The sequence below is a fragment of the Phaenicophaeus curvirostris genome, chromosome 22 (genome assembly GCF_032191515.1).
Source record: "Phaenicophaeus curvirostris isolate KB17595 chromosome 22, BPBGC_Pcur_1.0, whole genome shotgun sequence".
Classification (NCBI taxonomy): Eukaryota; Metazoa; Chordata; class Aves; order Cuculiformes; family Cuculidae; genus Phaenicophaeus; species Phaenicophaeus curvirostris.
In genome coordinates, this window is record NC_091413.1 from 4,170,089 (window position 1) to 4,193,425 (window position 23,337).

The window sequence follows — 23,337 nt, forward strand, 5'->3', positions numbered from 1 at the left end:
ATTTAATGAGACAGAGGAGAGTGATTGTCTTTGAACATTGGAAACATTTCTTATCCCCATCTGCTGCTGCTTTGGAACCACTAATTTTCCATGACAAATCAGGGAGATGCTCTGTGCAAAAGGCTGGTAGCAGCCACATGGGGGGTCTGAGAAGTGGCCAGTCCTTGTGGCATCTCGGGGTTCTGGTGGGATAGGTCCTTGCATGAGGATTTGCTGCTTGAGTGAGTTTCCCCTTCAGCCAACAGACCTGTACAACAGGATGGGGGAGAAAAAAAGTGGGTGGATAGCCTCGTGTCTTTGGTATCCAGCATACGAGGGTGTGCTTGGTTCCCCTCACTCTCATAATTATGGGCACTAATGAAACACCAGGTGTGCTACAACCTCTTGCTCCCCTGCTCCTCCTGTACCTGCCGTGCAGGCATTTCTTCTCATCCCTTAAATCACTCGACTCTCTTTTGGGAATCGGGGTCCTCCCCATCCTTAGTGCACAAAGCTTCCACATGATGGAAGAACAGTTGCGTGGCTGAGGTTGGGAAAGGAGCCCTTTCCAGGGAAGGAAATGGTTTCCCAAACCATTTTCAGTCTCCTCTGTGAGTGTTTTGGACCAAATTTGTGGATTTGGGGCCTAATTAAGATTGTGTCTTACACTAAGTCCTTCAACTCTGGCAGTAATAGAGCTATCATCTGTGTTACCAGCAGTGTCCCTGCTGCGTGCACATTGTCAGCTGCGTCAGGCGTGAAACGCTTTGGATGTTTTCTGTCCTTGGCTGCCAGGACCGATGTCTCGTGGCGGTGTCACGTTGCCTCTTGTGCATGCACTGGGCTGCACAGATCCAGCTGGAGTGACCTGTGCAAACAAAGGTGACGTGCTGCGCAGTGCTGGGTTACTGGAGCACAACGGGATGTCCCTGCTGCAGGGTTACTGGTGTGTGTTGTGCAGCTGCAGCCGTGCAGTCCCTGGTCTCTGTGCAGAACGGATGGTGCAGGGTTGGTGATGCGCCATGCAGGGAGGTGGGTGCGCGGTTCCTCTCGTGCCGCGCCTGCTGTGGGGATTTGGGTGCTGGTTCCTTGCACACCGTGCCTGCTGCAGGGATGTCATCCAGAGGGACCTGGACAGGCTGGAGAAGTGGGGCTGTGAGAACCTCAGAAGGTTCAACAAGGCAAACTGCAAGGTCCTACACCTGGGTTGGGGCAATCCCCATCTTCAATAGAGGAAGGGGGATGATGTGACTGAGAGCAGCCCTGAGGAGAAGGACTTGGGGTGCTGGGGGATGAGAAGCTTGACGTGAGGTGGCAACGTGCGCTCGCAGCCCAGAAACCAACCACGTCCTGGGCTGCATCCAAAGCAGCGTGGGCAGCAGGGCCAGGGAGGGGATTCTGCCCCTCTGTTCCTCTCTGGAGAGACCTCACCTGGAGTGTTGTGTCCGGTTCTGGAATCCTCAGCATAAGGAGGAGATGGAGCTGTTAGGACAGGTCCAGAGGAGGCTACAAGGATGATGTGAGGGCTGGAGAACCTCCCATACGAGGACAGGCTGAGAGAGTTGGGGTTGTTCAGCCTGGAGAAGAGAAGGCTCTGAGGAGACCTTAGAGCGACCTTCCAGTACCTGAAAGGGGCTATTGAGAATGCTGGGGAGGGACTGTTCACAAAGGCTTGTGGTGATAGGACTGGGGGCAATGGGGATAAACTGGAGAGGGGCAGACTTAGGCTAGACCTAAGGAGGAATTTCTTCACTGTGAGGGTGGTGAGGCCCTGGAACATGTGGCCCAGGGAAGCTGTGGCTGCCCCATCCCTGGAGGGGTTCAAGGCCAGGTTGGATGGGGCTTGGAGCCCCTGATGCAGTGGGAGGTGTCCCTGCCCATGGCAGGGATAGAACTGCATGGGCTTTAAGGTCCCTTCCAACCCGAACTCTTCTATGATTCTATGACTCAGATGCCTGGTCCCTTGCACACCGTGCCAGCTGCAGAGACTTGTGGTCCTGGCTTCCCTCCCGCCGTGTCAGTGCGGACGCTCTGGGTCTCTGTCCTGTGCCAGCGCGGGGACTCTGGGTGCCAGTTCCCTGCCCACCACGTCGCTGTGGGGACTCTGGGTCCCAGTTTCTTGTCCGGAGCAGAGACTCTGTGTCCCACTCCCCTGCCTCTGCGGGGTCTCCGTGTGTCCTGTTGCGGGGTCCGTCTGTCCTGGTGTGGGTCTCTCTGTGTCCCTGTTGCGTGGTCCGTCTGTACCGCGGCAGCGTCCGTCTGTCCCACTGCAGTCCTCAGGTGCCGTGCTGCTGAGGGTCCATCTGTCCCTTTGCGGGGTCCGTCTGTCCTGCTGTGGTCCCGGTGCCGTCCCGCTGTGGGGTCCGTCTGTCCCTTTGTGGGGTTTGTATGTCCTGCTGTGGTCCCGGTGCTGTCCCGGTGCGGGTCAATCTGTCTGTCCGGGTGCCGTGCCTCTGCGGGGTCCGTCTGTCTGTCCGTCTGTCTGTCCCTTTGTGGGTCCGTCTGTCTGTCCCTTTGCGGGGTCCGTCTGTCTGTCTGGGTACTGTCCCTCTGCGGGGTCCATCTGTCTGTCCATCCGTCTGTCCCTTTGTGGGGCCCGTCCATCTGTCCCTTTGCGGCGGTGTGTCTGTCTGTCCCTTTGCGGGGTCCATCCATCTGTCCCTTTGCTAGTCCGTCTGTCTATCCCTTTGCGGGGTCCGTCCATCTCTCTGTCCGTCCATCTGTCCCTTTGCGGGGTCCGTCTGTCTGTCCCTTTGCGGGGTCTGTCTGTCTGTCCGTCCATCTGTCCCTTTGTGGGGTCCATCCATCTGTCCCTTTGCGGGGTCTGTCTGTCTGTCCGTCTGTCTGTCCCTTTGCGGGGTCCATCCATCTGTCTGTCTGTCCCTTTGCGGGGTCCGTCCGTCTGTCCCTTTGCGGGTCCGTCCGTCTGTCCCTTTGCGGGTCCGTCCGTCTGTCCCTTTGCGGGTCCGTCTGTCCCTTTGTGGGTCCGTCCGTCTGTCCCTTTGCGGGGTCCGTCCGTCTGTCCCTTTGCAGGTCCGTCTGTCCCTTTGCGGGTCCGTCCGTCTGTCCCTTTGCGGGGTCCATCCATCTGCCTGTCTGTCCCTTTGCGGGGTGCATCTGTCTGTCCGTCTGTCTGTCCCTTTGCGGGTCTGTCCGTCTGTCTGCGTACTGTCCCTTTGTGGGGTCCGTCTGTCCCTTTGCGGGGTCCGTCTGTCTGTCCGTCCGTCTGTCCCTTTGCAGAGTCCGTCCGTCTGTCCTTTTGCGGGTCTGTCCGTCTGTCCCTTTGCGGGGTTCGTCCGTCTGTCCGGGTACTGTCCCTTTGCGGGGTGCATCTGTCTGTCCGTCCATCTGTCCCTTTGCAGGGGTGTGTCTGTCTGTCCCTTTGCGGGGTCCGTCCGTCTGTCCGGGTGCAGTACCGCTTGGGGCCGGGTGCAGTACCGCTTGGGGCCGGGGGCGGCGCTGCGGCGCCGGGCGGTGCCGGAGCTCAGCGGCGGCGGCAGCGGGAGCGGCGGCGGCAGGTGAGCGGGGAGCGGGGCGGGGGAGCCGGGAGGGAGGCCCGGGACGGGCCCGGGGACCCTCGGTGTCGCGGGGGAGGAGCGGGGAGCAGCCGCCGGCCCCTCGCACCGGCTCCGGGGGAGCTCAGCCCGTCCTCGGCTTCTCTGTCTTTGCCGTTCGCGGCGAAGCGCCGTCGCTCCTCCCTTGCCTTTCCTTGTCATCCATAAGGAAAAGCGCCTCCGCTTCAGGAATTTCAGGGATTTTCAGGCTGGGCAGCCGGCGACTTGGATGTGGATTGTCACAGCTCGGGGGGTCACCCCTGGGAGCTGTATCCCACCCCCAGGAATAGCTGTGCTGGCCCCGGTGCTCCCAGTTTGCAGGCAGGAGGGTGCCGGCGCTCTTCTTTTTGCCTCAGAACTGGATGGCATCGCAGGTCAGCTCCAACCAGGGCGCTCGCATCACCCACTGACCCTCACGGGGGCCTCGTCGTGCTGGGATTTCTTCCCAGTCATAGAATCACCAGGCTGGAAGAGACCCACTGGATCATCGAGTCCAACCATTCCCATCAATCACTAACCCATGTCCCTCAGCACCTCGTCCACCCGGCCCTTAAACCCCTCCAGGGAAGGTGACTCAACCCCCTCCCTGGGCAGCCTCTGCCAGCGCCCAGTGACCCTTTCTGTGCAACATTTTTTCCTAATGTCCAGCCTGAACCTCCCCATGTAGAGCTTGAGGCCATTCCCTCTCGTCCTGTGCCCTGTCCCTTGGGACACCCTTTACCTGGAAGGTCTGGCGCTCGGCACCTTGCCTCCGCAGTTCGGAGTCCCCCAGAGATGTGTGTGTGCTTGGCATCATCTGTCCGTCCACAGCTGCTCCGGCACTGGGGCCGTGCTGCCAAGGCTGGTGGCAGACAGCGGTGTGTGTTTCTGCTGCGGGTTAGCGTTGGATTGTGTGTTTTGGCAGGGCAGGAGGAAGCCTTTCGGAGCTCTCTTGATGCCAAAGCTCAGCGGGCTGCGTGTGCTCCAGGTGCAAAGAAAGCTGAATGTAGTGGTGGGGGCTCATTAGGAGCGTATGGCTTATTTTTCATTTTCATCAGCAAGACACACTTGGGTTTCTGGTATCGTCCACTTGCGGGAGCAGCTGAAAAGGGCTAATTTCAGCAATGTCTTCAGCCAGAAGCTTTCATTTATCACAACTTCCTCCAGCTCCCAGGCTGTGCCTGTGTTAGCAGTAATAGAGTATTATGATCCCAAACCACTTTGCCAGCATTTAGGAATTGCAACACCCTTAGAGAGATGTACATGTGCCTACGAGAGAGCTGAAACACGGAGGAGTTAGCTGTTTGAAGTCACGCATCAAACAATTGGGAATGGAACTTTGCAAGCTGTCAGTTTTCAAGCTTTTGCTTTAACCACTAAATATACTTTTTCCTACTAGATGCTTCCTCAGACAACACTGAACGTGTAGTTGATTGGTTGTGAACTTGCCTAAAAGGCTGCTTGAAAGTTTCCACCAGAGCAAGGCTCTCAAGTCCTCCCACCAGACGCTTTTCTTACTCGCTGATGTTCCTCTGCCTCTCTCTAGCAATACTATTTAACGTCCAGAATGAGGTATGGCTTTACATTTCGAATTCTTTTAAGTCACTTTTCCTGTGCTGTTTCCCTCCCTCTGGCTATTACTTGTGGTTGGATCTAAGGTCCTGCTGAGGTTGAATGATGGATTATCACTCTGATGCTCTCCCTTTTGCTGCTCTGGAGCTGGGAGCCCCATGGAACTGCAGCCTGCTTTTATCACCACGTGTACATTCTGCTTTCCTATCTCTATCCTTGCTGACACCCCCTTTCATCATCCACCCTGCACACAAACAAGGTTATCTCCAGTTCAGATTACATTAGTGTAGTTCTGCTTCCCATTACTTTTCTCTGTGAGCCTTGTTTATGGGGATGTGCATGTATAAGGCAGGCGTTGAGCAACACAAATGCTCAAAGTAAAGGAACCTTTATTTCAAGAAGGGAAGGACACAAGTCAAGGGATGCTTTAGGTCCGGTGGCTTTTCAAACCTGATCCTTGCAGTCTCCAAACAGCAAGAACAATTCCTTGGAAGGTGGAAAAATACATTCTTCTCTGCTGATGGCAGAGAAGATGCTGATTTTGTTATGTAAGTGCTTGTTTATATCAGCCCCTCTGGTAGGGAAGGGGATGCTCTCTAGTGTTTTAGAGGCCTGAAGAGTTAGGTGTGTGTATTTTCATCCCTTGCTTAGTTATCCTGGGCAAATTCTGTTGTACATCTACTCAGTCTTTTTGTCTGTGTAAGCAAAACAGGGAGTAAAAATGATTAATCAGAGGCTTATAAATCTCTCACAAAAGGCATTATCGAACCAATGTAATTATGTGTCTGCTATATAGAGCTGGATGAACATTAAACTGCTTTTGAAAGAATGAATCTGAGGCTGGGAATTGTGTGGCAGGATAGAAGAGATCAATGTACAAACCAGAGGCTGATAAAATGCAAAACCCTTTCTATTTGGTGGTAGGTAGAAGTCTCATTATGGTAAATGTAGGAGATTAGAATATTCTCAACTAGGCTATGAGGAAATGAACCCTGAGGATACAAAAGCAGAGGATACAAAAGCATTGACGTATGGGGTTGTTCCGTACTTGAATGCTTCTCTGTGCCTTTGCAAGGGGTCCTAATTCTTTTATACCTAGTTCGCGGGCCAAGTCTTGCACTTGAAAGAGGAACCAGAGACAATTAGAGCTCTGGTGCAACTCGGGTCTGTACTGAAGGTGCAACACAGTCAGGGAAACTGAAAGAGAGCAGTGATGGCCTAACAGCACAATTGGGACACGGATCCATGTTTTACAGGAACCTGTAAAGCAAACACTTTTGTTGATATGAGAGCAAGATCCATCCTATCAATGCAATCTCTAAAATGAATGACGTTAGCAGGTATTCGAGAAGCAAAGCCATTCTGGTATAAAAAGCTGCTGCTGACTGAATGTTGAGGCTCAGAGTTGCTCTTGAGGGCAGGGTCTTACTCTGAGCTTCTGTTGGTTGCATCTATGTAAAGAGATTGGGGCCTGAATCAGGATTTTTTTACCTTATGCCACAAAGGAAGCAGATATAGCATGTTTTTTTCTGTGTGATGAAGTTAAGGGGCTGGCATATGAGTATCCAGCTAGTCCTGCAAGGGGGGAGTACCCTACAAAACTCCCCCCAGTCACAATTTGACATACTTGCCTGCTACGGGACTTTTCCCCATCTCTTCGTAGAATCACAGGAGCATAAAATGGTTTGGATTGGAAGAAGCCTTAAAGATCATCCAGTTCCGACCCTCCTGCCATGGGCAGGGACATCTTTCACAGGATTATTGTGCTCAAAGCCCCATCCAACCTGGCCCTGAACACCTCCAGGGACGAGACATCCATGACTTCTCTGGGCAACCAGTGGCAGTTGTGGGTTAATTTCACAGTCTGTCAATGCTCAAATGACTTGCTTGCAGTGTGCAGTTGGACCTATTTTACCCCATGGGCCCCACCAAGAAAGCAAGTCCAAGCTTAAAACACCCTCAGAACACTCACTTAAATGGGTCTGTGCCTGTGAAAGCTTCAGGTTGCTTGAAACCTGCTGAGGGTATTGACTGTGTGGTAAAGATGCCAAGCACATGTGTACATAAAAATTCACGTGGTCTCCTCGCCCAGCCAGGCTGATGCCTGCAATAAAAGCAACTTCCTGCTGTCTCCCACGCGACACACATCACCTGTGAGCTCTGTGCCACTCGTTTCTTATAAACTTGAAAGATATTTTTGTAGTCCTGGGGTTTAGTAATTTTGTAATGTGCTCGTGGGCGGTAGAGCTTCCGTGTCTGTCTAAGGCTGCAGCCTCATGGAGGGTTGTGGAAAGCTGCTCCATGTGTGATCTTGCTAGCTTGCTGCTTTTTTTTCTTGTCTTTCTTTTTTCTTCTCATTAGCAGTTGTATGTTGTAAACAGCAGAGGTGTGGTTGATGATAAACTGCATAAGAGGAAATTTCTGTTAGCGTGTTTTCTGTTTACTGCTGCTGGCTTGTTAAATACCAACTGGGTAATTTCAAATGTGTCTGTTACACTCTGCATAAATTTGCTTTACGTGCAACTGTGTATTCCTCAGGGTGTGTGAACTCAAAACATATGTTGCCTCCTATTACTGATGTTGTGCCTAGATTTGTGATATGGCATCCAGTAACAACTTCTGTCTTAGAATCATAGAATAGTTTGGGTTGGAAGGGACCTTAAAGCCCATCCAGTCCCACCCCTGCCGTGGGCAGGGACACCTCCCACTGGATCAGGGACTCCAAGCCCCATCCAACCTGGTCTTGAACACCTCCAGGGATGGAAACTCCACCACTTCCCTTAGCAGCCAGTTCCGATACTTCACCACTCTTTCAGTAAAGAAATTTTTCCTAATATCAAATATAAACCTCCTGTGGTGTAACTTGAGGCCATTTCTTCTCATCCTGTCACTTGTTACTTGGGACTAGCCTTACCTTAAGGAGGGCAAAGCAGTCTGTGCTTTTCCTGCAGGGTGACTTGAGGCAACGTGGGGAGAGGAAGTTGAGGTCTTGCTTTCATCTGAAGCCTGGAATTTTGTCTCATGGTTATTTTCTTCCACCTCTTTTTCTGCCAAGTGATGAGGAGGTCTGAGCGTTGTAAGATGGGTTCATTGCCCATATGACTTGCAGCAAGAGAATTATTAGTACCAGTAGATGCATCTCTCCGATGGTTCACTCGGAAATGACTCTACATCTCAAAATTACCGAAGGATTATGGAGCAGTTGTCCATTACTGGGAGTTCTTGCTGCTTGTTGGGCTGGTCTGAACCAGAGACGGAGGTCAATGTGGAATAGGTCCACGTGCATTTCATTCCTGACAAAGTCTGTCTTGCACCAATTTTTACTTTCCCCTTACAAAAGTATTCTACAGAGCAGAACTGTGTGTGAAAAGGAGAGTACACTTAGATTTGCTGGGAATTGTGGGGAACAGCTTTGTGTTGAACCCATGGAAACCTATTACTGGGTGCATTCTTGATGCTTTGTCACCCGTGTTGTGTGACAGCAGGCATTTCTCTTCCTTTTACATGCTCTGAGAAGTCCAAAACAATACTGTGCCCTGCAGTTTGAGAGCTTGTTTATCTGCCGACCGAAAGAAGCAGCTGTGATGGCCTCACACAGATGGTGGTCACAGCCCAAGCTGCACATCAGCCAGTTCACACACTTCAGTTTGTCCCACTATTGGGTTGTGGCCGCTCACTCCGCACTTCTTAGCAAGATCTGAGATTCCCACCAAGCGTGTTTGATTGTTTTGGGAGAAGAGCTTCTATTACTGTCTCCATTTGATAGGAAGAGCAGCTCTTTCTTTAGGGCAGCTGGGGCCCTGCCCATCTCAGGAAACGATAGAATAATGTTTTGAGCAAACAGCATCTTGTTTTTGTGTGCTCAGCTGTGCCAGCGGTGCTGCCAACAAGGCACTGCTCCTGCACCTCCTGCCTGTGCTGTACCCTTCCCTGGAGTCACTACAATCACATAGCTTGTAGAAGGCCTTTACAGCCCGTGATCTCAGGTGTCCTGCCCAAAAGGAACCTACCACGGGGCAGTTTTTAGGTCAGACTTGTGTACAAACAGGCCCAGAGGAAAATTGCTGCCTGGTATGAATGAGGAGGTGTTTAGAATCATAGAATAGTTTGGGTTGGAAGGGACCTTACAGATCATCCAGTTCCAACCCTCTGCTGTGGGCAGGGACACCTCCCACTAGATCAGGCTGCTCAAGGCTCATCCAACCTGGCCTTGAACACCTCCAGGGATGTTTTGAGGCTCTGTGGTTTCCTTAATGATCTGTGCATACCTCCAGTTCAGGGGTACATGGAGTTTGCAGAGCAATACTCTTGGCCCACTCTTTAGCTTGAGTGTACATGTTGTTGTGAGTGATTTGGCCACCCAAAGAGATCAGCTGGCTGGCCAGGCTGGAGATATCTCTCTCTTGGATGGAATGTGTGTATGCACCAGATGCAGACCAAGAGCTTTGTGGCTTTTTCTGGCTCTCTGTTCTGCTTCTGAGCCCCTGGGGTGCCAAGCACCATGTGCATCCTGTCCTGCTAAGCTGTCTGGCGTTCTTGGAATCAGAAGTGAGCAGTGTACTTGCCTTTCTCTTGAAAGGAGTATCTGAGGATTGTGTGAGATGTGGCTGGTGGGGGAGGAAGAAGTATTACAGTAAGATGTTGGTGAAGGAATGTGGAAGTATTCTAACAAGAAGATATTTTGGGGTATATTGCAGTTGGAAGAGTGAGAATTGGTGGTGTCTTATGGTAGAAAGCGGGTGGCTACAGCCCGGTGTTGGCAAGCGGGGCTCTTTGATAGCCTGTGTACCTGCTTGAGGTTGGTTCTGTGGGTTTGCATCCCACTAAAACACAAACTTCTATCTCGCCCATGCTTGCTCTGACTTTGAAAGATGCAAGTTGTGCAGTAAACTAATTGCTGTCAAGTGTGAGTTGATTAATTTGAACCCTCAGCTGCCAGACCTGCAGGTCAGAATCCACCACAACACAGACTTTTTAACTGTAATCCATCTGTTCACTGGATTGAAAGTCTCAAACAGCTCTGGGGCTTTTAAAAAATTACCAGCTTCAATGGAGAATCTTTTTTTTTAAAGCCTGCTACAGTGAAAGATAAAGAGTATAACCCAAACAACCCCAGTAGCATAAACCCTGACAAAAAGAAGTGATGCTGTATTTGGCTACCCACACATGGCAAAGTGACCCAGAGGAAAAGGAATCAAAATTACTTTTACTCATGAGGTCAAGACACTGTAAACAAGGTTACAGCCTGGAGAACTCTGTTCAAGTTTCCCAAGGCAAAAGGGAAGATGAAAGGGGGAGGAGTGCAGGAATATTCAACTATGCAGAGCTTGCTTCATGTACAAAACATCACACTGAATCAGAGCTAAGGTCTAGCTAGTAAAGCATTCTGAATGTAGCAATGAGAAGGGGGAGGCTTCTTAAACAAATTGTTGAAGGCAGTGCAGGTCTAGAGTAATTCTTCCTTTGGAATATCCTCTCGGTTTTTTTGAAAAAATCCCTCTATGTAGTGAGATAATCGGGGACTTTGGAAAGACAAGTATTGGGCAACTTGAACTTGACATTGTAGTCCTAGTAGCTTAGATAAGGTAATTCATATCTGATGGGATGTGGCATCAGGTAGAAATCCTCAGCAGAAGGAAGCAGCTCATCCACTCCTGTGTTTTCTGTCTCTGCTGGTCAGTGGTTGGTAGTTCACTGCTTTTGTTGCCGTTGGGAAAGGCTGAGGTAGCAGATATTCCAGAAGCTTGCTGGTTTTGTTGTTAATGAGCAGAAGACAAGGCAAGCTTGTTTTGCTTTATTCAAACTTGTAAACCTTGCCTCCTCCCCCTTTTACTTCCCTCCCTCTGAAGGCACATGGGTGGCTTTGTGGTCTCTGTATCCGGTCTCTGTGTGATACGGCGTGTGCGCTGAGGAAGCAGGACAGATAAAACATAGCTCATATTTCTGGGAATCCTTACCTCACGGCGGATGGGCAAGCGTCGTGCCCCCAGGCACTGGCAGATAAGATGCTGGGCTTCTTGTCATACTGAAGCACAGGGCTGGCTCCCGAGGAGCTGCCAGCAGGACTTCATGATTTGGGAGACTCAAATCTTCAGCAGTGCATCGCTCCGTTTCTTTCTAAGTTTGTGCACTGTCTGACAGCTGTCAAACCATATTTTAAGTTGTGGATGAGGCAGTTCCGGACTGGTTTTATGAAGTGAGGATTAGCGACGCTGTTAGAATTGCTCAGGGCACCTGCTGGGCTGAACTTAAAACCAGTGAGGAGGCAGAAGCTTTGGTTTCCATAGCAGCTACGAACCATGGCTATGTGAGAACCCTCCGGGCTGTACTACTGGCGCATTTCTCTGCTGACCTGGTGGAAAAACTCTCTGGTGAGTGAGAGGGATTTTGTGTGAGCTGCTTTCTCTGCTGAGGTGGTTGAAGGGAGTTACAGTCACTTACCTGTCTCTTACTAGGAGCTAATGCTGACAGCTCTGAGCTCTTCCTGCATGTGGGGACATCACACTCTGTGGAGGAAACTGGAGTTTTATAGTGCTGCAATGCTCTGTTTGTGGGCACACAGATGGAGCATGAGGGCTTCTCTGACTTTGGCATTACATGTCTTTAAGAAAGAAACTGTACGACAGGCTTTTGCTGAATGCTTTTTGTTTCAGCTGTTCTCATGTGCATTTACGCTCTGTTTGAAAACAACAGTTTGTACCTGATAGCAGTCAAATTCTTTTTCTCTTATTTGCATTCTTTGGATGTACTGAGAATATATTGTAGAGCCCTGCCAAGTGAAAGGAGGCAGATTGCATCAACAAACATATTTTGATTGCCTCAGCCCTAGATTTCTTTTTTTCTATGCTTGTAGAGGAGGAATATACATTATTGTTTGTATTATTTGTTATGTTTTTAAAGTACATGCATACTCAGAACCAACAACACCTCTTTCTCCCTCTTGCAGGCTGGAACTGAGCTCTGGAAAAACCAAGTGGAGCCTGGAGCATGTGGTCTGAGGATTGCCTTACAAAGCCAGGGGTAGGGACTCGCTGTTTCTCTTGGCCGCTGAGTTGTAGATGAGCTATCCAAAGACATGCCTTCATTCTCAAGTGAAGAAAATTCTTCAATTTCTTTGTCAAATACAGATGTAGACATTAATCCCAGTCTAGAAGAAGGTGCATTGAAATAGAAGCAAACTCTATAGCAAGAACACCTCAGTGGCTTAAAAGGCACTGGGCTGGAAATTTGACTGAGGTGCCCGTTCTCCTAAGCTATGAGAATGTACTGACCTTCCTTTCTTTAGGTCCTCTTTGCAGGTTAACTTTCTGCTTAGCCCAACACAGCCCTGAGGAGATGTTACGTAGTCAACAGCCACAGACTTTTTTTTCCTCTTTTCTTGCAGGTGGTAGCTAAGAAGTGAGCAGGATGCCCCCAGGCATTTACTGCCCTGTGGAATTCTGGTCCAAGGGGGAAAACCAAAACATCCAGGTGGACTTTCTGCTGCCCACAGGCATATACTTAAACCTCTCTGTGTCCTGCAATGCTAGCCTGGGCACCATCAAGCAGGTAACTTGGGATGAGAGTGATGGAATGGGATACAGTTAATCATGTGGAATTGCCATCCACTGGGAGCAGAGGATCTCTGGGAACTGGACAGTGTTGAGAAGACTTCAGAGGGGTTCTTGGCTTTTGTCACGGATCTTATGCTACTGGGGACGAGTTACTTATCCCAAATTTGCTTCCAGTGGGAGTAATACTTCTGTTTTACAAGGCTAGCAGTCAGTAGGTGCTTACTGTGAGGTGTTTGGGTGGAGATTATTTAAATACTCAGGCTGAGAGATTTACTTTGCCTGAAACAAATGGCAAGAACTAAGAACTGAAAGTCAGTTAAAGTTTCTTGCCAAGAAGTCTATCCAGGGTGAGTTGGAGCCACCAGACTTGGCTGAAAAGCAGCCTGCAATTGCAGGTGTAGGAGTGCTGTGAGAAGGTTTGGCTGTGCGTTCCCTTTGCTGACCAGAGTACCTCAGGAGAGTGAGGTTGTGGGGTGACAGCGAGAGGATGACAAGGCTCTAGCAGTAGAGTTTCACCTTGCTGTTGATCTGTCCCAGGTGGTGTGGAAGCATGCCCAGAATGAGCCACTGTTCCATATGCTCAGTGATCCTGAGGCTTACGTCTTCACGTGCATCAACCAGACAGCGGAACAGCAGGAGCTGGAGGATGAGCAACGGCGGCTTTGTGACATCCAGCCCTTTCTACCAGTACTGCGGCTCGTGGCTCGAGAAGGAGACAGAGTCAAGAAACTTATTAACTCCCAGATCAGCCTGCTCATTGGGAAAGGTCAGTTCCCCCATCACTGCTCTCGCCAGGACTGTGGCAGGGGTGTTGGCTGTAAGTGAAACGTGGTTTTGTCCCAGACTGCCTGCCTACGTGTGGAATAATGATGGAGCCCTGCTTATGCAGGCAACTAAATTAGCATGTTTTGTCTCTGGTGGATCTGGTAAGGGAACAGTGCATGTGCAGACCCAGGGAGGATGATCTTTCCTGCTGACAGTGAGCTATGGTTGTTGAGTCAGTGCAATTGCATGTAGTAAATCATAGAATATTTTGGGTTGGAAGAGACTTCAAAGATCGTCTGGTTCCAACCCCCCTGCCATGGGCAGGGACACCTCCCACTGGATCGGGTCACTCAAAGCCCCATCCAGCCTGGCCTTGAACACCTCCAGGGGTGGGGCAGCCACGACTTCTCTGGGCAGCCTGGGCCAGTGCTTTCCTACCCTCACTGTGAAACATTTCCTTCTGATATCTAATCTAAATCTCCCTTCTTTCAGCTTAAAAAGTTCCCCACCACCACCACCCCGTCCTATCCCTGCACTTGCTGATAAAGAGCCCCTCCCCAGCTTTCCTGTAGGCCCCCTTTCAGAACTGGGAGGTAATAAGTGATTGCTGGTAGCCTGACTGACCCTTCTCCTTTTGGCCAAATGTTAAGCATCTTTTTAGGGAGACTGTTTCACAGACACTTGCTTATCAAAGGCTCATTTTCCCCACTGGGTGCAGATGCTTATTTTGCTTTTCTCTCTTACTCTCCATGTAGGTTTGCATGAGTTCGACTCTGTGCAGGATCCAGAGGTGAACGATTTCCGCACCAAAATGTGCCAGTTCTGTGAGGAGAGGGCAGCAAAGCGGCAGCAGCTCAGCTGGGCAGCTTGGATGGAATACAGCTTTCCCTTGCAGCTGGAGCCCATGACCAAAGGCTTTGGGGCTGGCCCTCTACATAACCCCACCAAGAACATTTTCGTCAACGTTAAGTTTCAGTCTGGCGGGGTAAAGCACAAACTTTTTTGTGATGCTGTTTGATTGGTTTGTGGTTTCCCTTTGGGCATTTGGAGACAGAATAACGTGTGCCTGGAAAGTGTTTCCATGTATTCAGCGTTCATCTTCATTCTTCCTTTGTGAAGATGGTTGGGAGGGAGATTCTGCACCTTCAACCAAAAGGGAGCTGTTCCCCATCCTGAGCATGTGCTGAATGTGCCAGCTAGCTCATAGCTAAGGTTGCTGCATGCACATGTGGTGATGGAAAGGTTTTTGGTTTTGGGTAGGAGAGGGGCACAGAATCCAATACGTGGCATTTCTTTTGAAGCTCAAGAGTCTGCTCAGCTCATGCTCAGCATGCGCTGTGTGCAGGTGTTGGTCTGTGTTGCTCATAGGTCCCTGTTCTCACCTGCGACCCCTGGTTAACGTGATTTGTATATGTTGTGCCTGGGCATGAAGCAGGAGCCACCCAAATGGGAGAAGGGACTTCCAGAGCAATATGTTTGAGCATGATGACCCTAGGCCCCACTCTGCCTTGCTGGTAGAATGACAGTGGGAAGATTTTTAATGATTTGCAAACACACAAAATGGTGATTCTGCTTAAAATAGACTTGAAGTTGCAAATTTCCAGCCTTGCACTTGTGCTGCTGAAGCGTGCTCCTGTCCAGTTTGGCAAACACCCCTACTGTCCTCCTGTCCCTCTCTTTGTTGTCAGCAACAGGAATGTTGTTACCTATCCACTGAGCTACTGCTGCTCCTTATGCTCATTGAAGCCCTTTGCTGGTATTTGACAGTGTCTGCTGTGTTGTTGGGATTGCAGGAGAGCTTCACTTTCCAGATCTCCCCAAAGGAGTTCCCCATCACGTTAATGAGCTACGCCATCAAGAAGCAGGCGACTGTCTTCCGCCATGAGACAGTGGAGAACCCGGAGGACTACACCCTGCAAGTGAATGGGAAATGTGAATATCTTTATGGGAACTACCCCCTCTACCAGTTCCAGGTGAGCCTTGTATCTGCTTTATGAACGTGTCTGCTCCCATATAGCCTCCTCTTGCTGGGCTGGGATGTGTTATTCTCCACCAAGGAGGCAGTGCTGTTTACAGGAATGCAACACGTCAGTGTCAGGACCCAGGTGCTACTTAGGGCATGGGATGCTTCTAGCAACCTAACAGATCTATATATTTTTGGGGGCTGGTGATCTAAGCCCACCCCTGGGTACCAAGTGTTATGTAAATGCAGTTATAGACTATGGTTCTGGACACGTCTAATTGCTTGCACGGTGGCCTCAGAGTTCCCTTCCTGAAAGGTGGGCAAATAATCCTGTATCCTGCATTCCCCTGGCAGGACAGGCTGCTGTTTGGATTGCTGAATCCTTCTCAGTGCTTTCCCTTAACGCAGCTACTTGAGTCCGTTGATGAAATGCCAGCTATAAAAGGCATTTTGTATTCTCAGTTCTGGCAACGTGAGTCCAGTGAGTTGCAGGTTTATAAAGCAAGAGGAGATAAATTTAAACTGAATTTGGATTGCTGCTGTGTCCTTTCCTTACTCCTTCCACCTATTTCTGCTTCAGCCGGTTCTGAAGGCTGCCCAGGGAGGGGGTTGAGTCGCCTTCCCTGGAGGGGTTTAAGGCACGGGTGGACGAGGTGCTGAGGGACATGGGTTAGTGTTTGATAGGAATGGTTGGACTCGATGATCCGGTGGGTCTCTTCCAACCTGTTTATTCTATGATTCTATGATTTGCTTGACTGTTCTTGCCTGCCTGGCTCCGTTTTACCCATGCTGGCTCGACCCTCTCTTTGCAGTACATTCGCAGCTGCCTGCACCAGGGCCTGACACCCCACCTGACCATGGTCCACTGCTCCACTATCATTGCTATGAGAGATGAGCAAACCAACTGTATCGCCAGCCCTCCAAAGATGAGTGCCAAGCCTCCCCCGCTCCCGAAGAAAAGGGTAAGAGGGGACAGTGACCCAGCAGGGTCACCCTCAGATCATCCATTGATCTTGTCTGGGAATAGCAGCTGGTTCTCCCTGCCTCTCTCAGGGCAGGTTCCTAGCTAGGGTCAAGAACTGGGAACTTCCAGCTCCCTTCAAAACTTCTCTGGTTGTCACGGACTTTTAGCCTGGAGAAGAGGAGGCTGAGGGGAGACCTCATTGCTCTCTACAACTACCTGAAAGGAGGTTGTGGAGAGGAGGATGCTGGCCTCTTCTAACAAGTGACAGGGGACAGGATGAGAGGGAATGACCTCAAGCTCCACCAGGGGAGGTTTAGGCTGAACGTTAGGAAAAAATTTTCACAGAAAGGGTCATTGGGCACTGTCAGAGGCTGCCCAGGGAGGGGGTTGAGTCACCTTCCCTGGAGGGGTTTAAGGCACGGGTGGGCGAGGTGCTGAGGGACATGGTTTAGTGTTTGATAGGAATGGTTGGACTCGATGATCCAGTGGGTCTCTTCCAACCTGGTGATTCTATGGTTCTGTGATTCTATGATTCTGTCCACCTGCAGTGCAACGCTCTTTTCTTATTGGAGAAAAAAATCCAGTGATGAGAGATGAGGTCTAGCACTGGCTTGAGAAGACTCTGTTGTGTCTATTTCTGATCGGAACCCTTTTCTCTTTCTAGCCGAACTACGGTTCCCTCTGGTCCTTAGAGCAGCCTTTCTACGTTGAGCTGGTGCAAGGCAGCAAGGTCAATGCAGATGAGCGGATGAAGGTAGGTACTGACTCAGTCTGGGGTTTTGGTTTTGTGTTTTGGCTTTCACAGTTGCATCTGCCTTATTTGTGCGGTGAGGAAAGCAGGGGCTGACAGCTTGATCTCACGTGATCCCCTGTTATGCTTCATTCAGGCTTTGGGCAGTTTCTAAACTACAGCACAACAGGAAGGGGAGGGGAACTCACTAGTCAACAGCCCAGCAATGCTTTCTTAGATACACTTCCCTGCAAAAGTTTCTGAGTAGCAAATAGAGCTGCTGCCCTGTGGTGATAGCGCTTGGCAGTGGTGGGGAGGGGCTGGGAAGTCTGCAAAAAGCAGAGGAGGGGAAATTCAGCTCTGAGAAGAGAGAATAATGGGAGACGTGGTGACTGGTAAAGTTAAGACAGAAAACATGATGCAGCAAAGCCTTGGGATTTGCAAGGTGTTTGCCATGAAGGGCAGAGCAGGTGAATCAGGAGAAGGAGAATGCCTGCACTGTGGGAAATGAAGGAAACAGGACAAGAATGTACGGGTGTTCTGCAGCACAGGACTTTATAAAGAAACAGGCAATGAAATAGTTATTTCTGCTGCCCAGTGCCCCATCATTTCCAGGGAGCTTGTCCTGGGGAGGGTTCCTGTGATTCAGCCCAGGCAGCAGCACTGTAATAAGAGATAAAGGTGGGGATGAGCTTGCGATCTGGCAGACTGCAGTGCGGCTCAGCAGGTCCTTTTTTTGGCATAAGCACTTGTGCAGCTCTTGGTTCCTGCCCTGCTTTTTCAGCGTGACAGGTTCCTGAGCTTTTGCAGCCTCTTGGTAGCAACGTTTGGTGTGTATTTATACTGCCTGGCCTTACAGGATGAAAACTGTAGTGCTCTTACCAGTGGATTGCTCAAGCATTTTGCAATGATTAAGCAGCTCTTGCAAGTCTGCACAAAGTAAAAGATAACAATGCCCTTACTGAAGTTGAGTAAATAGGAAGATTAAGGAACTCGACATCCAGATGAATCGGGAAAGAGATAGAAGTAGGGCCTCCTGTTCAGAGGAGTGGATGCCCTGTCCTATTCCTCTTCTTAATTATTTATCTCCAGCAAACAGGTCAAGTCCTATGTAGATTCACGGTGTTCTTTCATTTCTCCTTCCCTCAGCTGGTGGTGCAAGCAGGACTCTTTCATGGCAATGAGATGCTGTGCAAGACAGTTTCGAGCTCTGAAGTGAATGTGTGCTCAGAGCCAGTGTGGAAGCAGAGGCTGGATTTTGATATTAACATCTGTGATCTGCCCCGTATGGCACGGCTCTGCTTTGCCCTCTATGCCGTTGTCGAGAAAGCAAAGAAGGCGCGTTCTACCAAAAAGAAGTCCAAGAAAGCTGTAAGTAAAGCCAGTGTGGAACTGAGTCAGCCTTGCCAGTGCTGGAGGGCACAGGACACCACTCCAAACCATATGCCCTTTGCTTTCAGAAGGAGGCTTTATTAATAAAAGAGCTTACAGAATGATGGCCAGTAATTTCTTCAGCAAGAACAGGAAACTGAGGAGTGGCTGCCTGTAGGAAAGGTTGTTTAAATGTAATTTCTTCTCCAGAAAGACCATTAAGAAACATACCCTGTGTCTGAATGCACATAAAGAGGAATCGTTTGTGTTAGTGTCTGTTTTGCTGATCCACAGCTTCCTTGTTTCATAGTTGAGGTTAAACCACCTTCTCTGTTGCATTTTCTTTCGAGTAAGGTCTTTCATACAAATCCCCTGTGGAGCAATTAACAGTTAAGAAGGAGGAAAAAGATGAGAAATATAAACGCTGGTTACAGCAAAGCTTTAAGTGAAGTAAAAGTGAAGAATCTTGAAGGTTACTGCAAAAACTGAGGATGAGTAGTGTTAAATCGCTCCGGAAGCTTCTGAATCGAGGATATTGTGCTATTTCTCACTTTCCTTACCTCTGTTCCAGAACTTCTAGTCCATTAATAATTCAGTAATTAAACATGGATCCAAGTGCAGCCTGTAATTGAATTGCTGGTTTCCTGATGCTGTAACTTAAACATGGTGCCTCTAGCTCTTTGCATGTGAAGTTTTCTTAATGAGCAACAAATACATTTGTTCCTCTGCAAATTATGGTTCCTGCAGCCGAAACAACATTGTTATTGTGCTTTAAAGAGACGATTAGTCATACCGTTTTTACTAGAGTGCAGAGAAATGAGAGGCTGATAAATGTGATTAGACTTTAGTCTCAGTCCTGCCAGCTCCTTTTCATTGCTGAGAGGTTCACCGAGCTTTGTTGTGTTGATATCAATAGAGTTCTTGGGGTTACAGCGCATTAATATCTGGGGAGCAACAGGCAACTCATGAGTCCTGCTTGTGTGGACCAGCTTCTGGTTTGAGGACTGCAAACTGGAAACAGTTTGAGGCCAGGACTAGGATCAACCTTTTTATTGTTGTTTTTTTTACTTAAGAACAGCAGAACTCAAACTCTGCTGGAGGCTTGTGTCGAACAGAATATCTGATTCATGCACAGGCTGCATTTTTGTGGTCACGCTGGGACGGTTTTCAGTTTTGAGCAGTCGGAAGGGAACCTTGCTATTCTGATGGACAAAACAAGACCAGGCTGGTTAGCTGAGTTAAGAGGCTCTCCTTCATAGCTACTGGGGGAAGGTGGATGCGTTCTGAGGAGCTATTAATATAAAATCACAAAATTTGCTGGAGCTGAGCTCTGCAGAAATGGATTTTTCCACATGGCCAGCTGCAGCTCTGATGAAGGTGTCCAGATGTGATTGAAAATGATCGGTTAGAGGAGGTTACAGTCAGAGCGCACTCTGATTTTCAGTTTTGATTAATAATCTTTTTCATTGCTTTGCTTACCGTACTCGGAGGTTAATTACATGCATGTTGTTTGTCTGTTCATACTGTCCAGAGCAGATAGGTGGGACTAAATCATTTACTACCACAAAAACAGGCATGCTTGCAGACTGACTGGGGTGAGTCAGAAGGTTTAATGTCACCCTGAGGGCTGGCTTTCAGTGTTTCTGTAAGTCATGCAGGAGATATTTCTGTCCTTACTATGCTGAATCGTTGCTTTGCTGGACCTTATCCACCAAACATCTTGCCTTGTGTTTTGGCAGGCTCTGCGCTGCGGTTTAATGTCATTTACTCTGTTAGAAAAGGTTACTGCTGGTGATGTTTTCTTTAGCTTTTCCCTACGGTCTAGAGGCTGATGTCTCAAATGGGATTTTACTGGAGACACTTAGCCCAATCACATCAGCTCAGACATTTGTGAGAGGCCACTTGGAAGTGATTAATTTTGTTGCATTAGAGGAAAATGCTGGCTTTGCTACCTCCAGCAAGTCCTTTGTTGTGCCGTCGGGGTAAGACTGGTGCCTTCTCTAGAAGGTCTCAGTGGAACAAGGAGTTGTCTCGCTGTGGTTCCCTTCAAATATTGCACTGTTTGTGAGTGCATCTCACTAGAATCTTGCCTCACAACCTCTTTGCAGTTTGGTTTCTCTGCTGGTGTCTGCTTAAGCCTTGATGTTTTCTGAGCAGCCGAGCGAAATGATGGCATCGCTGAAACTGTTCTATGAAGTAAACTGTTCCATTTGGGGAACCCGACTGCAGGAAATCTTAGGTCACTTGTGGAATGTGTCTGTCTGCTCTGGTGACGGGGAACTCGGAGCAGGGAGATGGCTTCTCGGCCATGTCCTAGTCACTTTACTTGCTGGAGTCTCCCACCTCCAAAATGAGACTGACTCGTGTGACTGGGTTGGACTTACAGATGTGTTTCATTTTGGGGGGTGTGGTTGGGGTTGCTGGTATAAAGTTTTATTTCTATAGCTTGTGTTTGTTGTTCTACAAAGGAGCCAAGACTTTTCTTCCCCTTATCAGTTCTATCTAGCATTCTTTGCCTCATTTTCTGAAGTAATGCTAACTCAGTGTTCCCTGTTTATAAATTTCTAAATTAAAATTATTCTCCTTCCGCTCGAACTGAAATATATGAAGTGTGTACATCATAGCTCTCCCAAATATCATTGAGTGTAGACTTACAAGGCTTCACCAGAAACTTATGAGATTCTTCAACTCTTTAAAGCTACGAAACAAGCGAAATCTTGGGTGATGAAGTTTTAGGCGTATTTGTGATGAGTGTTTGATGCCATTCAGTGCTACACAAAAGACCCCAGGTTTTAGCAAATACCTGAATTTGATGCCATCTGGTACTCTGATTTTACGAGAATTTAAAAGGCAAGCAGACAGGCAATGTCTCTTTGGTAAGGGGGTGCCTGTTTACTCTTAAATAGGAAAATACCTGCCTGTAGCAATTCTGTGTAGCAATTTGCAGACTTGGGGAAGATCAAGACTATGTGGGAAGTCCTGTGTTCAGTTCTGGAGTCCTCAGCCCAGGGAGGACGTGGATATGTTGGAGGTGTTCAAGGCCAGGCTGGATGAGGCCTCAAGCAACCTGATCCAGTGGGAGGTGTCCCTGTCCATGGCAGGGAGGTTGGAACTGGATAATTTTTGAGGTTCCTTCCAACCCAAACCATTTTTTCATTCTATGTTTCTATATAACTTCTTATTCCTGGCCATGTGAAGGCTTTGCTTTGCAAGGGGTTATCTCACTTTCTTGTTAGCTCTTCTTTTCATCCAGCTTTTGCAGTTACAGCACCCAGGTGATCTTCCTTCTTTGCTTTGCAGGACTGCCCCATCGCCTGGGTGAACGTCATGCTCTTTGACTATAAGGACCAGCTGAAAACGGGGGAGTGCTGCTTGCACATGTGGTCGTCCTTTCCAGGTATGTCTGGAGACAGAGCTACTCCATCGTTTCACATCTTCAGGCTGTACCACAAAGACAGGAGACACCCTGCACTCTGTATTGCTGTCCAATCGTAGAATAGTTTGAGTTGGAAGGGACCTTAAAGATCATGATTCTATGATTCTATGTATGCTTTGCTTGTGAGAGGTCAGGAAAATGAAGTGAGTCGCTCAGGGCCAGGCAATGTCCCGTGACGGAGCTGGAAGCAGCCTATGCTCTGCTCTCTGGACCGAAGTTTCAGCAGATTCGGATTCATGGATTTATGTACTTTGCTTTTCAGATGAGAAAGGGGAACTTCTGAACCCCATGGGCACAGTACAGTGCAACCCCAACACAGACAGCGCAGCAGCCTTGGTCATCTGCTTCCCTAGTGTTGCGTCACACCCTGTGTACTACCCATCGTTTGAGCAGGTAGGGGACATGGAAACTTTTTGGGGAGGCACAGAAATCCCCTAGTTTTGCTGGTGCAGGAACATCCAGTGTCCGTGTCTCTCGGTCAGCTGTTGACAGGGCCTGGATAGAGACAAACTTAATGAATGGATACTGTTAATTGAAAATTTGACTTTTTCTTGTGACTAATGGACCGTTGAGTGGATACTTCTCCGAGCTGTGAATTCCTGATATGAAGCTGCTCTCATAGATGAGTTTGTTTAAAGAAATGGGTTTAACTGAGCCACCTTTAAACTGCAGGTGGCTGTAGGCTCTATAGTAAGGAAGAGGAATAAATGCGGAAATGAGTGAAAGTAGGCAGCTCCCTCCCTTTCAGCCCGAAGTGATAACGTGCCGTGTGGTGTTGGGATTTTCCATCTGTCACTGTAACTGGCCAGACGCTTAAAGTAGAAGAAGAAATGTGCCCGTTACAGGAAAGAACAGAAATCTGCTCTGCCAGGGCCATACACGTGAGCTTCCCCATGATGCATGTTCTGGCTCAGAAGCTTTAACGGATCGTGCCAGTGCTTAGGAGGCTTGGGCAGCGCTGTCTGCTTGGCAAACGCACACCCACTCTGGGAATCTGGAGTGGCTCCTGTTAGCCTGGAGCTCGGTGACCCAGAGCCCTCGTTCACAAAGTGTATGGGGTGCATAGAGGTGCCCTTTGCGGGGAAAGGACTCATCCCTTCATTCCTGTTACCACCAGGGAAGGGGCTCGATGGGTAGTTTGGTTACAGCTCTGAGCAGACGAGTCCTGCTGAGTACGTTACCTACGCTTGGGCTGTGGGAGGTGCGATTCCCTTCCCCAGAGGGGCGAGTGACTGACCTCGAATGCAGTGTAAAAGCCTGAAGCGATGGTGAACTGAAGTACAGGGGAAATGAGAAACTTCTCTCAGATTCTTTATTTGTGTCCCAGCTGCTGGAGGTGGGGAGGAATGGAGAACAACCCCGTGCTGCACTGGAAGACCCTGAGGAGGTGAGTCTTCTGGCATCAGTTTTTCAGCTATTTGCAGGCTATGTGCAAACTGGTTTCACAGATCGAGTTGTATGTTTCCACCCT

The 23,337-nt window shown here is 49.2% G+C and overlaps 1 protein-coding gene across 5 annotated transcripts in view; it reads left to right on the forward strand.

The window, feature by feature from the left end:
• The window catches only part of PIK3CD (phosphatidylinositol-4,5-bisphosphate 3-kinase catalytic subunit delta), a 49,253-nt gene that overhangs the window by 14,069 nt on the left and 11,847 nt on the right, over positions 1-23,337 (forward strand). The window contains exons 1-12 of one of the 5 annotated variants that reach the window (XM_069874679.1): positions 4,900-5,084; positions 12,031-12,104; positions 12,469-12,632; positions 13,175-13,403; positions 14,158-14,387; positions 15,196-15,375; positions 16,178-16,327; positions 16,994-17,083; positions 18,209-18,430; positions 21,731-21,827; positions 22,129-22,259; positions 23,194-23,253. In XM_069874679.1, coding sequence (XP_069730780.1) covers positions 12,492-12,632; positions 13,175-13,403; positions 14,158-14,387; positions 15,196-15,375; positions 16,178-16,327; positions 16,994-17,083; positions 18,209-18,430; positions 21,731-21,827; positions 22,129-22,259; positions 23,194-23,253 — 1,530 coding nt within the window. In that variant the 5' untranslated portion in view covers positions 4,900-5,084; positions 12,031-12,104; positions 12,469-12,491. Of the gene's footprint in view, positions 1-4,899; positions 5,085-11,352; positions 11,456-12,030; positions 12,105-12,468; positions 12,633-13,174; positions 13,404-14,157; positions 14,388-15,195; positions 15,376-16,177; positions 16,328-16,993; positions 17,084-18,208; positions 18,431-21,730; positions 21,828-22,128; positions 22,260-23,193; positions 23,254-23,337 lie in introns of those variants that run through there. The other 4 variants (XM_069874675.1, XM_069874678.1, XM_069874676.1 and 1 more) reach the window with 4 other exon arrangements.